Raw genomic sequence first — 15,064 nt, 5'->3', positions numbered from 1 at the left:
AACCCCCTATGTTCCCTGTTTCAAGTTCTGTGCTGGTTCTAAACTTTCGAGGAAGTTCTAGACAGGTCAACTGAGAGCTAGCTGGACTGGATGCACTGCTGATGGTATCTCCATGATATGTCTTATTCCATTACTATTGTGTGTGACCTCCCTCGTCACCACACATTCTCTTTTACATTAATTATCTCACCCATTGTCCCACCACAGGGAACTCACAAAGCACAACCTCAACATGTAAACATTCTTTCCAAAATGGATCCCACTGCTGGAGCAGAGTGATGTCACCCAGTTGCTCTCCTAAAACTGATACATCCTATCAGTCACATTCATTACCTTGCCTGTCTAATATCCCGTATGCTCTGTAATATTCATCCTATTTGCTTGTACAGCAGATTTTGCAAATGCAGCGAGGCAGTGATGTGAATGCCTCAAAGTTACTTCTCTCTGTTCTGTGATCTCTGGGTGTACAGTGTAGGACCAGAAGGCCACCTAGAGTGAGCAATAATTAAAAATGGAAACAATAAGTTCTCTTACTTATTTTTATGTTTCATAGGTTTGGTTCCAGGAGCAGTTGGTGCCGGAGGAAAGCCACCAAAACCAGGTGCATTTTAATTTCCCATTTCTTAAGTAATATCAGACGAATTAAAAGATGGAAACGAATATGAATCTGGTGCACTGGTCCTTACACCTGCAATCTTCAGTGGATGATCATAAAGTTAATAATTGTGGTCGATAAAGCAAGAGAAGTGGATGTAGGAGATACTGCAAGAACACTGAGTATGGGGGTAGTTTAAATGTATTAGATATTGGAATTGGTTAAAATTGTTTTGTTTGGAAATATTGTGTGTGTGCTTGCTCCTTGGAGCATGTGAGTAACCTCAATATAGGAACAATTCATGGTTAATGGATGGCTGGGGATTGCAGGAAAGAAAACCAGATGTGGGTAGAAAATCGGGAACTTGACTATTAGGTGTGAGTTTGTGATACAAAGAACAGTCTAGTAGATGTCAATAATGCACGAGCTACAGCTCTGAGTATACCGTAGGAGTGATGGCTATGTGGGGTAGCCCGTGATTCTAACATCAGCTAACAGAAAGCTCACTGAGGCAAATAACACTTCTTAGTTTGCAGTTGTGGTTTTTGGCCCTAGATGGTGCTCTCCACTTCCTGGACGCTGGAGAGTGGTCAAAAGTGAAACATCTTACACACAGTTTTTCAGGAGATGTCTCTATAGTAAGCAGCTTACAAAATGATTTAATTCATACAGTTTTCCTGCACATGCTCACACCCATTAACCACATCTAAGTAAACAAAACTGTTGTTAATATTAATAATATTTTAGTATTAGTATTATTTTGGTTACAATAACTTCTGACAGAGACTTCTAACTGCAGATTCCTCAACTTAGACTATCCCCCAGGAGTCAGACTGGATCCAGAAACTACTGAGCAGCATCTCTGTGTGCAGTTTGATGGCGGTGACCAGCTCCTAAGTGACGTCATCTGCGTCGGACGTGATGTTGCAGTGCCCACATAAGTACCACTACGGTGTCTTGACTTCAGTCAGTTCCTTCCACACCAGTAGCTTGTATCCAGAGAGCTACCTCTGTCACTTTCTGACCAACTTTTTTAACCTTTTGTTGACCACTTTGTTGCAATTTCTTCCAGGGTGCTAGGGACATGTCCCTTACTAAACCTACAGGCTTAAGCCATGTGGATGGGGAACGTCACATGCAGATATCTGTGGCTGATCCTCACTCAGTCTGTTTCTGGTGCCTGGGTTTGGGGCATGACCCCAATGCCTGCGTCGAGTGCAAGTCCATGAAGCTCCTGGAGGCACAGCAGAAAAATGCCCTGCAGTATCCTCGGTCCAGTTCCCAAGGTGGACCTTGGGGACGTTCCCGTGGATGATCATCTTCCCACTTCAAGACTTCCTCCTCCAGGTTAAGTCAAAGAAGCACAAGGAAAGAAGTCAAATTTTTCTTCGGCTTTCATGACAAAGCCTTCTGCTTCAAGGTCTTACTTCCTCAATCTACCTGCAGAGCCAGCATTGGGGACCGCTCCATGCTATCCTGGGTTTCCCGGAGCCAAAGTGATGACCGCCCAGTTAAAGGGCTTCTATAACACCCTGCACGCCACCTTTGGCCCACAAATTCCCTCTGGTATGCTTTTGGGCCCCACGGAGCTGCAAGGTGCCCCGGCTTGGTTATCGCTAGCTGGTTCTCCCACTCGATGTTGACAATGGTGCCGTCCAAACCCTACCAACCTCTGGACTTGCCACCCCTAAACAGGCCCTTTAAACCTGCAGGAGAAGATTAGGAAAAGGGGTATGGACCCTTTGTGGAGGACCAAGTGAACAGGTATGAGGAGTTGGGTGATGCTTGAGGTCTGAACATGTCCCCAGAGTCTGTCATGCTTTGGCCTTCAGGCCTTGTTTCAGAAGAGGTTGCATCTTTTACCACCATAATGCTCAGGAAAGCAGAGCTCCTTGACCTACAACTGCCTGCCATTGAAGTTATGTTCCACTGGATTTTCTGGGGTTGTTGAAGCTCATTGACTTGCCATTTGATGACTTCCACTAGTTTGGCTACAAAGCTGATACTGACCTGGAGTAGTTCTGGGAAAGCCGAGTCATTGCCAGGACCCTGGGCCTTTCTAAGGATTCTCGCTCACAGCAGCAGTCACCCCTTGTGCCCTTGTTTGTGGTACCTATAGGCATCATCAATATCAGCCTTACCCCTAGCCTAGTAGACCACCCATTCTTTTTGTGGCTGGGGTCAAAGATTCCAGAGAGGATGCAGGAGTAATACCAAGCCCACTGTCCAGTCCCCAGCCTCTCCGGCTGCCACATCCTCCAGACCACTTTAGTGAGCCATCCACGCCACACAGTCATCCAGTTGGCGGCAAGATTCAGTACCACTTGCACCAGTGGAGCAACATGATTTCGAATAAGTGGGTGCTCCAAATTGGGCATAAGGGTTATGCTCTTCCATTTCTGGAAACTCTTCCACCCTTGCCACCATCCCCAGAATGGCTGACAGTGGACCATCTCTTCTTGCTCAGTCAGGAAGTGCAGGCTGTTTTGGGCAAAGGTGTCATAGAGAGGATGCCAGCACCAGAGATAGGGTGTGGTTGCTATTGCTGCTGCTTCCTGATAATGTGAAATGACAGAGACCTCTGTCCCATACTAGATTTGAAATGAAAGATGCTTATGTTAGTTTAGGTTCTGTCTACCCTCGATCCTAGAGACTGGATGGTAGCTTTGGACTTGACAGCGCATATTTTCACATTCCTGTCCTGCAGGCCTATAGGAGTTACTTATGGTTCACAGTTGGCCAGGAGTATTTCCAGTTCACTGTACTCCCCTTTGGTCTTACCAGTGTCCCTCAGGTGTTCACAAAGGGGGTGGTGGTTGCAGCACATCTTCAGAGGTCGGGGGTTCCATTCCTCCCCTACCTCAATGACTGGCTGCTGAAGGCGGGCTCTCTCCAAGCAGTTGTCAGCCTCCTCCAGAATATTTTGAATCTTTCTCATTCACTGACGTTCACTATCAACATGCCAAAGTAATACCTGACTCCTTCTTAGATGCTCCCTTTCACCTGAGCCATTCTGGATACAGTGCAGCTCTGCGCCTTCCCTCCATAGCGAAGAGTCCAGGATATTTGGGCTGTAACCCCGATATCTGAGCCTCAGTCCTATATTTTGGTGAGGCTGCCTCTGAGACTTCTGAGTCTAATGTCCTTCTGCATACTGCTGGTGAAGCATACTTGATGACATATGAGGGCTCTATAATGGGATCAGAAGTCCCAGTGGGCATGGGCACAGCAATAGGGGAATCTTTCCACCTGGTCCAGATTTCGATGGAGACTGCGAAAGTTATGAAGAGGTGGCTAATGGCCCTCGACTGGGTCAAAGTCTTACCACTCTCTCCATCCCACCCAGAGTTGACAGTGATGACCGATGCATCACTTCTGGGTTCGGGCAGTCACTTGGGAGAGGTCTCTGGTCTCTGGTGGAAGCTCAGCTCCAGATCAGTTTTCTGGAGTTGAGGGCTTTCTATTGCCATTGAAAGTCTTCCTCCCCTCCATTAAAGGAAGGCTGGTTCAGGTGTTCATGCACAAAACCACTGTCATGAGGTATTGCAACAAAAGGACAGGGTGGGAATGTGGTCCCTGTGCCAGGAGTCTCTGCTCCTTTGGACTTGGTTGGAGCAGCAGGGCATCTTCCTGGTTGTACACCACATGGCAGGATCCTTGAACACCAGGGCAGATGAACTCAGCCATCAGTGCCTTGTAGATCACAGATGGTGATTACATCCAGAGGTGGTGCAAGGTCTCTTCCAAGGATGGGGATAACCTCGGCTTGATTTGTTCACCACTTCCAAGAATGTAAAATGTCATCACTTTTGCACGTGGAGTTTCCAAAGTGTCTCTCACTTGGAGACATGCTCTAACTCAAGTGGAACTCAGGATTCCTGTACACCTTTCCCCTGATACCATTACTACCCCAAGCTCTAAATAAAATCAGGACAGACCAGGCCCAACTCATCCTACTGGCTCAAGATCGGGCGCGGAGTATGGTATCCTTAACTCCTGAGCATGAGCATGTGTCCTCTGGTCAGCCTGCCCCTTCTTCTGTCACAGCATCAGGGCAGGGTCCTGCCTCTGAACCTACACACTCTCCTGCTTCATGCCTGGAGATTGAGCAACACAGTTGAGTGTTCCTCCTGAGGTCTGTGATATCATCTTGGTAGCCAGGTGTCCTTCCACAAAAAGTGTATGGCTGCCAATGGGATACGTTTGTGGCTTCATGTTCCTCATGCCATGTGAACCCTCTTTCTGCCTCTCTGTTGGAGGTATTGCTGTTTGCTTTATAATTGGCCTGGCAAATGCCTTGCCCTGGGCTCTGTTAAGAGTTACCTGTGTGCCATTTTGGCTGTCCTGTGGCTCCTGGTTCAACCATCTCTGTTCGAGTCACCAGTTGTGACTGTTTTTAAAAAAGTTTACTGCATTTGTTCCTTCATGCCCTTTTTGTGATGCCCCAATGGGACCCCAATCTGGTCCTTACATACATCATGTGTTCTCCATTTGAGCCTCTGCACAGCTCTCTCTGTGGCTCCCAACAATCAAGACAGTTTTCTTGGTAGCTATAACATCGGCCGGAAGGGTCTGCGAGCTTCAGGATCTGTCGGTTTTTCCAAACAAACTGGTTCCTTCGGATGTGTGCCTCTTTCCTTCCAAAGGTGGTCACCCCCTTTCATGTTGGCTAGAACATCAAGTTGCCTACCTTCTTCTCTCTGCCTAAACCTTCTGAAGAGGAGAAGGAGAGACTTCATTGTCTGATCCCTAAGAGAGATCTGTCCTTCTACATTAGTTGCATCAAAGAACACCAGGTGGATGATCAGTTCTTCATTGGGGCAGAGAAGGGCAAGGCTGTGCAGATGCGGACCATCTCAGGATGGATTGTACTCTGCATTAAGATCTGCTAAGCATTGGCAAAGAAGCAGTCCCCTGAGGGATTGTGGGCACATTCCACCAGAGCCAAGGCCACCACTACTGGGTAGGTGCTCAAGGTACCTGTCCTGGAAATCTGCCAAGCTGTCATGTGGACATCACTCCACACATTCACTAAGCACTAAAAGATCCCATTAGATGATGCACTCTGGTCAAACATTGTTTTTTGTGAGGTTCTGCATTTTTGGCAAGGAAGAAGAAATGAAAGAAACTGATGTCAGCGCACCAAAGTGGTGCTTCTGTGAACACCAGGATGTCACATCCAACACAGATGACATTGACACGGAGCCGATCGATGTCTCCTGCTGGCACGAAGAGATACTGCTCAAGATTTTCTGGGTTCAGTCTGATTCCTGGGGAATATTCTAAGGTGAGGAATTTGTGATTATGTAGCGTCTCTACCAGAAAAGGTGTAACTGAAGGTAAGTAACAGGTTCAGTACCTCTTCTACTAATAATAATAATAATATTATAATAATAATAATAATAATAATAACATGTGAAATCTACAAAGTTCTTTTGCAAAGAGCTTCACATACAATTTCTGTATCCAGTACTTTTATTAAGCTAAAATGGGTTGATGCTAGATGTGTGACTGTTTTAAAGTACTTCGTGCATTGGAGGTGTAAGAGCACTGAGAAGGGAGATGTTGTAAGGGTACTGGATATTAGAATAGGATACAGTTGCTTGATGTGGAAGCATTGTCAGTGTGCTTGATGTAGGAATAATGTGCGCGTGCTGGACGTGTGGAGAATGTGAGTGTTTTCAGTGAGGGAATGGGGTAGCTGCTCTGGCTTTGGTGGTTGTGTGGAGGAGAGTGGTGGTGAGTGATTCCTGATTTTGGCCTGTTGGTAAGCTCTTGAATTTTTCTTAGGTTACGGAGCTGGGTTTGGTGCTGGTGTTCTTCCTGGAGGTGAGTTGGGAAGAAATATACCTGATTAACAAAATAAATTAAATGTAGTGAGACAGAGAGAACCCTCAGCAACAAACAAACAAGCAAGTTGTAGAGTCCCTCTATTGTGGCTTGATGTATGGGTGCAGGCTGTACTGTAATTTGTGGAAATTATGGTGAGGACGATGGCGCACTGGTGCTGGTTCTGGGGTTGTGTAAAACAAGATTGGTTATGAGGCATAGTCTTGTCAAATGAATTGCAGGTGTGGGGTAAGAACTCTAGATTTAGGCCGAAAAAAGGAGTCCTGGCTATTGAGTGTTTTGTATGAGCACCTCGATATATGAGGGATGCTTTAGGAATCATAGCTATCAGGTTTTGTAGTGAAGCACAGGTGAAAGGGCCAATGTAGGTGCTTGGTGCAAGGAATGGTGTTGGCCCCAACTGTGATAAATCATGCTGGTTGTAGTTGGTTTCACGACTTCCAGGGTGCTGTACAGTGGCTCACACATACAACAACCTTTCTGCATCCGTTTTCAGAACATTAGTGTCAGACAAGGAGGTTTACCATATATTTTAATTCTTAGAGCTTTGGTGTATGTGCCCATCCTAAGCACCTGTCTTGACCTAAATAATGCTAACGTACTATGATATTACTCATGTTATCTACATAATTATTAATAATAATAATCAAATAGTGCCAATAATAATCTCCAGCATTGGCTCTTTGATGGCAGGCTGGGAATCTTCGTTAGTCACTGTTTATTTCATAGCTTTAACAGCAGTGAAACAGCCATCTAATATTTGTAGTCGCTCTTTCTCACATTGTAATCCAAACTCCTGCTGGTGACGTGGAGAGACACGAACTTCAACTCCTCTCCGAGGATCAACTGTGCAGAATTTCTACTGCACATCCCGCAAACTATTTATTTGATGATTTTCCCCAGCCTTTCACATAAAGGATGGGTGATGTTACCACAGTTTTACATTTTTGGGGTGGGAATTAAAGCCTGGGAGACCTCTTCAGAATGTCTGACATATCTTCAGAAAAGTCTCCATTAAAAGTCTCGTCAACGTTTTGATTCAAGACTTGCATTACATGTTGCAAAAATGATATCTACACAGATATTCCTCATACTTAGTGTATCTACTGCCTTTATCTTAGTCATGAATTAAAAAACTACATTTCTGCCTCACATCTTCAAGAGATTTTTGGCCCTATCTCTTTTGGAATAAATGTCTGCTGCTTCCAATTCCACGCCTAATAATCAAAAGCTTAGTTTGGTGCTAACAAAAGCAAAGTCTACCTCAGTCCATCTGGACTCCAAAGAAAACTTCTGGATGTACCATTTAAGATGATTGAATCCAGATGGACAGGACATCACTAGCAACACTATCTTACTACTCCATATCTCAGTAGACCTCAGGACTCTGTTGATTCCACATAGAATCGTCCGTCATGATGCTTTTTGAAAATCCAGCAGTGGCATCTGTGCAGTCACTGAGCAAACAATCTTGTACTACCTGAGGAAGGTAAAAGCTGAAACACTGTAGTGGATATATATATATATATAGAGAGAGAGAGATATAGAGATATAGATATATAGAGGTATGTCCAGTTGAAGGCGTTTGCCGAAACGCGTTGACATTTGGCCGGGACAGCGTGTGTTTGTTGTTTTTTGGCATTATTTTGATTATTATTATACTTTTTGAGTGACTTTTTGAAATTTATAAATTCAGATTTGCCTTTATGAATTTTTTCTTCAATAAATAGAGGTAATGATTTTTCACAAAAATTAATTTTTAACTGTTTTCGTTATCTACTTTCCACGATCTCCTAGATATTGTGCAGCCATTTGGTGTTGAAATATGTTGCACCGGTTTTTAAAATGTATATATATATATATATATAAATATTTATTAGATTTATATGTATGTATATATTCATGCTTGGTCATGGGTCATGTTTCACTGAGGTCGGTGAGGTTGGTGTTGTGCTCCTATATTCATTAGGTTCTTATCTGATTATTGTGTTCCTCCATTGTTGACTAACTTCCTCTGTAATTAGTTTTGTCTTCCATAGTGGGCTAGGTTGCTTTCTGGTTGGTATTGCCCTAAGTTATTTGGCAGTCCCCTCTGTAATTCAATTTGTCCATAATGGTTGGTTAGACTTTTCAAGTCATTCCTTAGTTCATTCGGAATGTCCGTGGTTGTTTTGTACTCTCCATAAATCGCATGATGTGTGTCTGTGGCTGTTTAGCTCCCTGTGTGTTAGTTTCCTCTGTGGTACTTATACTCTCTTGTGGTTCACTGTGCCCCTCTTTGAGTGTAGTGGCTGGTTGGCTCCTTCCAAAGTTACTGTGGTTGCTCAGTAATAAGAATGTTCAGTTTATTGTTGGTATGGGTGCTAAATGGTTGGTACACTCCCCCTATGCAAAGTTATCTCTTACCATGGTTGTTGTGCTTCTTCGTGGTTGAGTAGATCCCTCCAAGGTTATTTAACTATTTCAGTATTGGTTGGTATGGCTGCAGTTTGTACGTTCCTCCAGGGCTGGTTATGTCCCTTTGTATATGGTACAAACCTTCACTGATAGTTACATCCCTTTGTGCTTAAATAATCTTCAACGATTGATGAGTTCCTTCATGAGTATTATGGCCCCTGAATCATTTCTTACACCCTTGCATTGTTGGTCACACGATGGTTAGCTTCTCCACTACCTAGGTGGTTAGCTCCTTTTGTGGTTGTTATGGTCATCCATGTTTGGCGATATCTCTCTGAGGATAGAATGGTTCACCATTCATACAGTTGGCATGCCCTGCCGTGTGTATTTTGGTTTCTCTTTAGTTGGTATAATCTTCTATGAATTATTACGTTTCTGTGTGGTTGGAACGTTTTTTCATGATTGCTTAGCACCCCTTCCATAATAGGTATGACCCATTTGTTTTTGGGAAAGTCCATCCATGTATGTGAAGGTTGGGAAAGTCCCTACATGTATGTGAAGGTCCCTATATTATTCCCAGTATATTTGTATGGTTCCTTAACCATTGATAAATGCTGTCAATGATCTGTACTGGCATTGTTGGTTTCACTGGTTGCTAAGCCCCCAAACCATCCACGATTGTGTAGGTTCTTATTTTATGATGGGTATGTTCCCCTGTGGTGGATGCGGCCTTCTGTGGATGTAAATTTATATTTTTTGCTCCTGTTGATGTGTATATTGCCCCTCTTTGTTTCTTTTTGTCACTTGATGGTTGGTACTGACTGCAGCTCTATGGCTAATATGGCAATTCTGTTATTGCTATACCACACTTAACCTGATTCCAGTCCTTCCATGATTTGCTTTCATTCAGTAGGTACTGGTCCTTCATGGAGGGAATGGTTCCTGAAGAGTAATGGGGTCCTTTTGTATTAGTTTGATCCCTTCATTGTTGAACTTTCTGTCACATAAAATGCATGGTCCCATGGTTTGTATAGTCTCCCAAAGGTTATTCTATAATCTGTATATTCTTCTGAAGGAAGCATGTCTCTTTGGGGTTGGTATAGCCCTTCCTTTCTATTTTGGTGTCTCCAATTCTTGTAGCCTCACAGTCTGTATGGCTTCTCATTTGTCTCTTCCCTTTGTATGTGTTTAATATACTTGTTCTATTATGTACATTACTATATATTGGGTATGGTCTCTTTGTGGTTGCGGAGTCCCTCCTTGTTAAATTGAATAATCACCACTTGGCAAAACCCGTTCACAGATACTAAGGCCCTCATTACAACATTGGCGGGCGGCGGTTGTAACCGCCGTGCGGCCGCCAATGCGGCCGCACTCCCGTGGTGCCCATTATGACATCCCCGCTGGGCCGGCGGGCGGAAACTGTTTCCGCCCGCCGGCCCAGCGGGGATGTGGGCCGCAACATGGGAGCCGGCTCCAAATGGAGCCGGCGGTGTTGCGGCCGTGCGACGGGTGCAGTTGCACCCGTCGCACTTTTCACTGTCTGCAGGGCAGACAGTGAAAAGCCGCATGGGGCCCTGTCAGGGGGCCCCTGCACTGCCCATGCCTCTTTAGGTTAACCTTCTTCTTTAGGTGAACCTGTTCAAGACTCCAGGGCTATACATAGAGAAGGCTGATTTTGGATCATTCTTTGCAAACATATGGATTTGTAATCCTTTCAGGATCTGACGTTGCCAGGTAGAGATGGTTAATTTAATAGCTTGATAGTAAAATTATTTGAAGTCCACTTCCTTGTACATAACGCAGTATTGAAGTACAAAAAATATGTCTAACTCTGTTGTAGAAGCATACCAACATGTGGGAAATATTTGTAGATTTGCTTTTGTCATACTAGGAAACTAGTCTTATTTAAAAATGAGGCACACCATTCCAACAACTAACTAAAATTGCCTTTGATGCAGTGCTGGTGAAGTTATATTTGAACACGTTTGTATGACAACATTTGTGTTTGTTTGCAGGTTACGGTACTGGCGGATTACCTGCTGGTGAGTTTTGAAAAACTTTTAATGTGTATATTGCCCCTCTTTGTTTCTTTTTGTCACTTGATGGTTGGTACTGACTACAGCTCTATGGATAATATGACAATTCTGTTATTGCTATACCACACTCAACCTGATTCCAGTCCTTCCATGATTTGCTTTCATTCAGTAGGTAGTGGTCCTTCATGGAGGGAATGGTTCCTGAAGAGTAATGTGGTCCTTTTGTATAAGTTTGATCCCTTCATTGTTGAACTTTCTGTCCCATAAAATGCATGGTCCTATGGTTTGTAAAGTCTCCCAAAGGTTATTCTATAATCTGTATATTCTTCTGAAGGAAGCATGTCTCTTTGGGGTTGGTATAGCCCTTCCTTTCTATTTTGGTGTCTCAATTCTTGTAGCCTCACAGTCTGTATGGCTTCTCATTTATCTCTTCCCTTTGTCTGTATTTAATATACTTGTTCTATTATGTACATTACTATATATTGGGTATGGTCTCTTTGTGGTTGCGGAGTCCCTCCTTGTTAAATTGAATAGTCACCACTTGGCAAAACCCGTTCACAGATACTAAGGCCCTCATTACAACATTGGCGGGCGGCGGTTGTAACCGCCGTGCGGCCGCCAATGCGGCCGCACTCCCGCAGTGCCCATTTTGACATCCCCGCTGGGCCGGCGGGCGGAATCTGTTTCCGCCCACCGGCCCAGCGGGGATGTGGGCCGCAACATGGGAGCCGGCTCCAAATGGAGCCGGCGGTGTTGCGGCCGTGCGACAGGTGCAGTTGCACCCGTCGCACTTTTCACATTCTGAAGGGCAGACAATGAAAAGCCGCATGGGGCCCTGTCAGGGGGCCCCTGCACTGCCCATGCCTCTTTAGGTTAGCCTTCTTCTTTAGGTGAACCTGTTCAAGACTCCCGGGCTATACATAGAGAAGGCTGATTTTGGATCATTCTTTGCAAACATGTGGATTTGTAATCCTTTTAGGATCTGACGTTGCCAGGTAGAGATGGTTAATTTAATAGCTTGATAGTAAAATTATTTGAAGTCCACTTCCTTGTACATAACGCAGTATTGAAGTACAAAAAATATGTCTAACTCTGTTGTAGAAGCATACCAACATGTTGGAAATATTTGTAGATTTGCTTTTGTCATACTAGGAAACTAGTCTTATTTAAAAATGAGGCACACCATTCCAACAACTAACTAAAATTGCCTTTGATGCAGTGCTGGTGAAGTTATATTTGAACACGTTTGTATGACAACATTTGTGTTTGTTTGCAGGTTACGGTACTGGTGGATTACCTGCTGGTGAGTTTTGAAAAACTTTTAATGTGTATATTGCCCCTCTTTGTTTCTTTTTGTCACTTGATGGTTGGTACTGACTACAGCTCTATGGATAATATGACAATTCTGTTATTGCTATACCACACTCAACCTGATTCCAGTCCTTCCATGATTTGCTTTCATTCAGTAGGTAGTGGTCCTTCATGGAGGGAATGGTTCCTGAAGAGTAATGTGGTCCTTTTGTATAAGTTTGATCCCTTCATTGTTGAACTTTCTGTCCCATAAAATGCATGGTCCTATGGTTTGTAAAGTCTCCCAAAGGTTATTCTATAATCTGTATATTCTTCTGAAGGAAGCATGTCTCTTTGGGGTTGGTATAGCCCTTCCTTTCTATTTTGGTGTCTCAATTCTTGTAGCCTCACAGTCTGTATGGCTTCTCATTTATCTCTTCCCTTTGTCTGTATTTAATATACTTGTTCTATTATGTACATTACTATATATTGGGTATGGTCTCTTTGTGGTTGCGGAGTCCCTCCTTGTTAAATTGAATAGTCACCACTTGGCAAAACCCGTTCACAGATACTAAGGCCCTCATTACAACATTGGCGGGCGGCGGTTGTAACCGCCGTGAGGCCGCCAATGCGGCCGCACTCCCGCAGTGCCCATTTTGACATCCCCGCTGGGCCGGCGGGCGGAATCTGTTTCCGCCCACCGGCCCAGCGGGGATGTGGGCCGCAACATGGGAGCCGGCTCCAAATGGAGCCGGCGGTGTTGCGGCCGTGCGACAGGTGCAGTTGCACCCGTCGCAGTTTTCACTGTCTGAAGGGCAGACAATGAAAAGCCGCATGGGGCCCTGTCAGGGGGCCCCTGCACTGCCCATGCCTCTTTAGGTTAGCCTTCTTCTTTAGGTGAACCTGTTCAAGACTCCCGGGCTATACATAGAGAAGGCTGATTTTGGATCATTCTTTGCAAACATATGGATTTGTAATCCTTTCAGGATCTGACGTTGCCAGGTAGAGATGGTTAATTTAATAGCTTGATAGTAAAATTATTTGAAGTCCACTTCCTTGTACATAACGCAGTATTGAAGTACAAAGAAAGATGTCTAACTCTGTTGTAGAAGCATGCCAACATGTGGGAAATATTTGTAGATTTGCTTTTGTCATACTAGGAAACTAGTCTTATTTAAAAATGAGGCACACCATTCCAAAAAGTAACTAAAATTGCCTTTGATGGAGTGCTGGTGAAGTTATATTTGAACACGTTGGTATGACAACATTTGTGTTTGTTTGCAGGTTACGGTACTGGTGGATTACCTGCTGGTGAGTATTGAAAAACTGTTAATGTGTATATTGCCCCTCTTTGTTTCTTTTTGTCACTTGATGGTTGGTACTGACTACAGCTCTATGGATAATATGACAATTCGGTTATTGCTATACCACACTCAACCTGATTCGAGTCCTTCCATGATTTGCTTTCATTCAGTAGGCAGTGGTCCTTCATGGAGGGAATGGTTCCTGAAGAGTAATGTGGTCCTTTTGTATAAGTTTGATCTCTTCATTGTTGAACTTTCTGTCCCATAAAATGCATGGTCCTATGGTTTGTAAAGTCTCCCAAAGGTTATTCTATAATCTGTATATTCTTCTGAAGGAAGCATGTCTCTTTGGGGTTGGTATAGCCCTTCCTTTCTATTTTGGTGTCTCAATTCTTGTAGCCTCACAGTCTGTATGGCTTCTCATTTATCTCTTCCCTTTGTCTGTATTTAATATACTTGTTCTATTATGTACATTACTATATATTGGGTATGGTCTCTTTGTGGTTGCGGAGTCCCTCCTTGTTAAATTGAATAGTCACCACTTGGCAAAACCCGTTCACAGATACTAAGGCCCTCATTACAACATTGGCGGGCGGCGGTTGTAACCGCCGTGAGGCCGCCAATGCGGCCGCACTCCCGCAGTGCCCATTTTGACATCCCCGCTGGGCCGGCGGGCGGAATCTGTTTCCGCCCACCGGCCCAGCAGGGATGTGGGCCGCAACATGGGAGCCGGCTCCAAATGGAGCCGGCGGTGTTGCGGCCGTGCGACAGGTGCAGTTGCACCCGTCGCAGTTTTCACTGTCTGAAGGGCAGACAATGAAAAGCCGCATGGGGCCCTGTCAGGGGGCCCCTGCACTGCCCATGCCTCTTTAGGTTAGCCTTCTTCTTTAGGTGAACCTGTTCAAGACTCCCGGGCTATACATAGAGAAGGCTGATTTTGGATCATTCTTTGCAAACATATGGATTTGTAATCCTTTCAGGATCTGACGTTGCCAGGTAGAGATGGTTAATTTAATAGCTTGATAGTAAAATTATTTGAAGTCCACTTCCTTGTACATAACGCAGTATTGAAGTACAAAGAAAGATGTCTAACTCTGTTGTAGAAGCATGCCAACATGTGGGAAATATTTGTAGATTTGCTTTTGTCATACTAGGAAACTAGTCTTATTTAAAAATGAGGCACACCATTCCAAAAAGTAACTAAAATTGCCTTTGATGGAGTGCTGGTGAAGTTATATTTGAACACGTTGGTATGACAACATTTGTGTTTGTTTGCAGGTTACGGTACTGGTGGATTACCTGCTGGTGAGTATTGAAAAACTGTTAATGTGTATATTGCCCCTCTTTGTTTCTTTTTGTCACTTGATGGTTGGTACTGACTACAGCTCTATGGATAATATGACAATTCGGTTATTGCTATACCACACTCAACCTGATTCGAGTCCTTCCATGATTTGCTTTCATTCAGTAGGCAGTGGTCCTTCATGGAGGGAATGGTTCCTGAAGAGTAATGTGGTCCTTTTGTATAAGTTTGATCTCTTCATTGTTGAACTTTCTGTCCCATAAAATGCATGGTCCTATGGTTTGTA

General features: G+C 44.2%; 1 protein-coding gene across 35 annotated transcripts in view; it reads left to right on the top strand.

Annotated features, from left to right (window-relative positions):
- The window catches only part of ELN (elastin), a 212,562-nt gene that overhangs the window by 160,237 nt on the left and 37,261 nt on the right, over positions 1–15,064 (top strand). For 9 of the 35 annotated variants that reach the window (XM_069226815.1, XM_069226797.1, XM_069226808.1 and 6 more), the window contains 6 exons: positions 554–601; positions 6,386–6,424; positions 10,861–10,887; positions 12,158–12,184; positions 13,456–13,482; positions 14,754–14,780. In XM_069226815.1, the coding sequence (XP_069082916.1) occupies positions 554–601; positions 6,386–6,424; positions 10,861–10,887; positions 12,158–12,184; positions 13,456–13,482; positions 14,754–14,780 (195 nt within the window). The remainder of the gene's footprint in view (positions 1–553; positions 602–6,385; positions 6,425–10,860; positions 10,888–12,157; positions 12,185–13,455; positions 13,483–14,753; positions 14,781–15,064) is intronic. The other 26 variants (XM_069226829.1, XM_069226833.1, XM_069226830.1 and 23 more) reach the window with 11 other exon arrangements.

This window comes from Pleurodeles waltl, chromosome 3_2 (genome assembly GCF_031143425.1).
Source record: "Pleurodeles waltl isolate 20211129_DDA chromosome 3_2, aPleWal1.hap1.20221129, whole genome shotgun sequence".
Lineage (NCBI taxonomy): Eukaryota > Metazoa > Chordata > Amphibia > Caudata > Salamandridae > Pleurodeles > Pleurodeles waltl.
The sequence above is the reverse complement of the archived record's forward strand: the minus strand, read 5'-3'. Positions and strand labels throughout refer to the sequence as shown.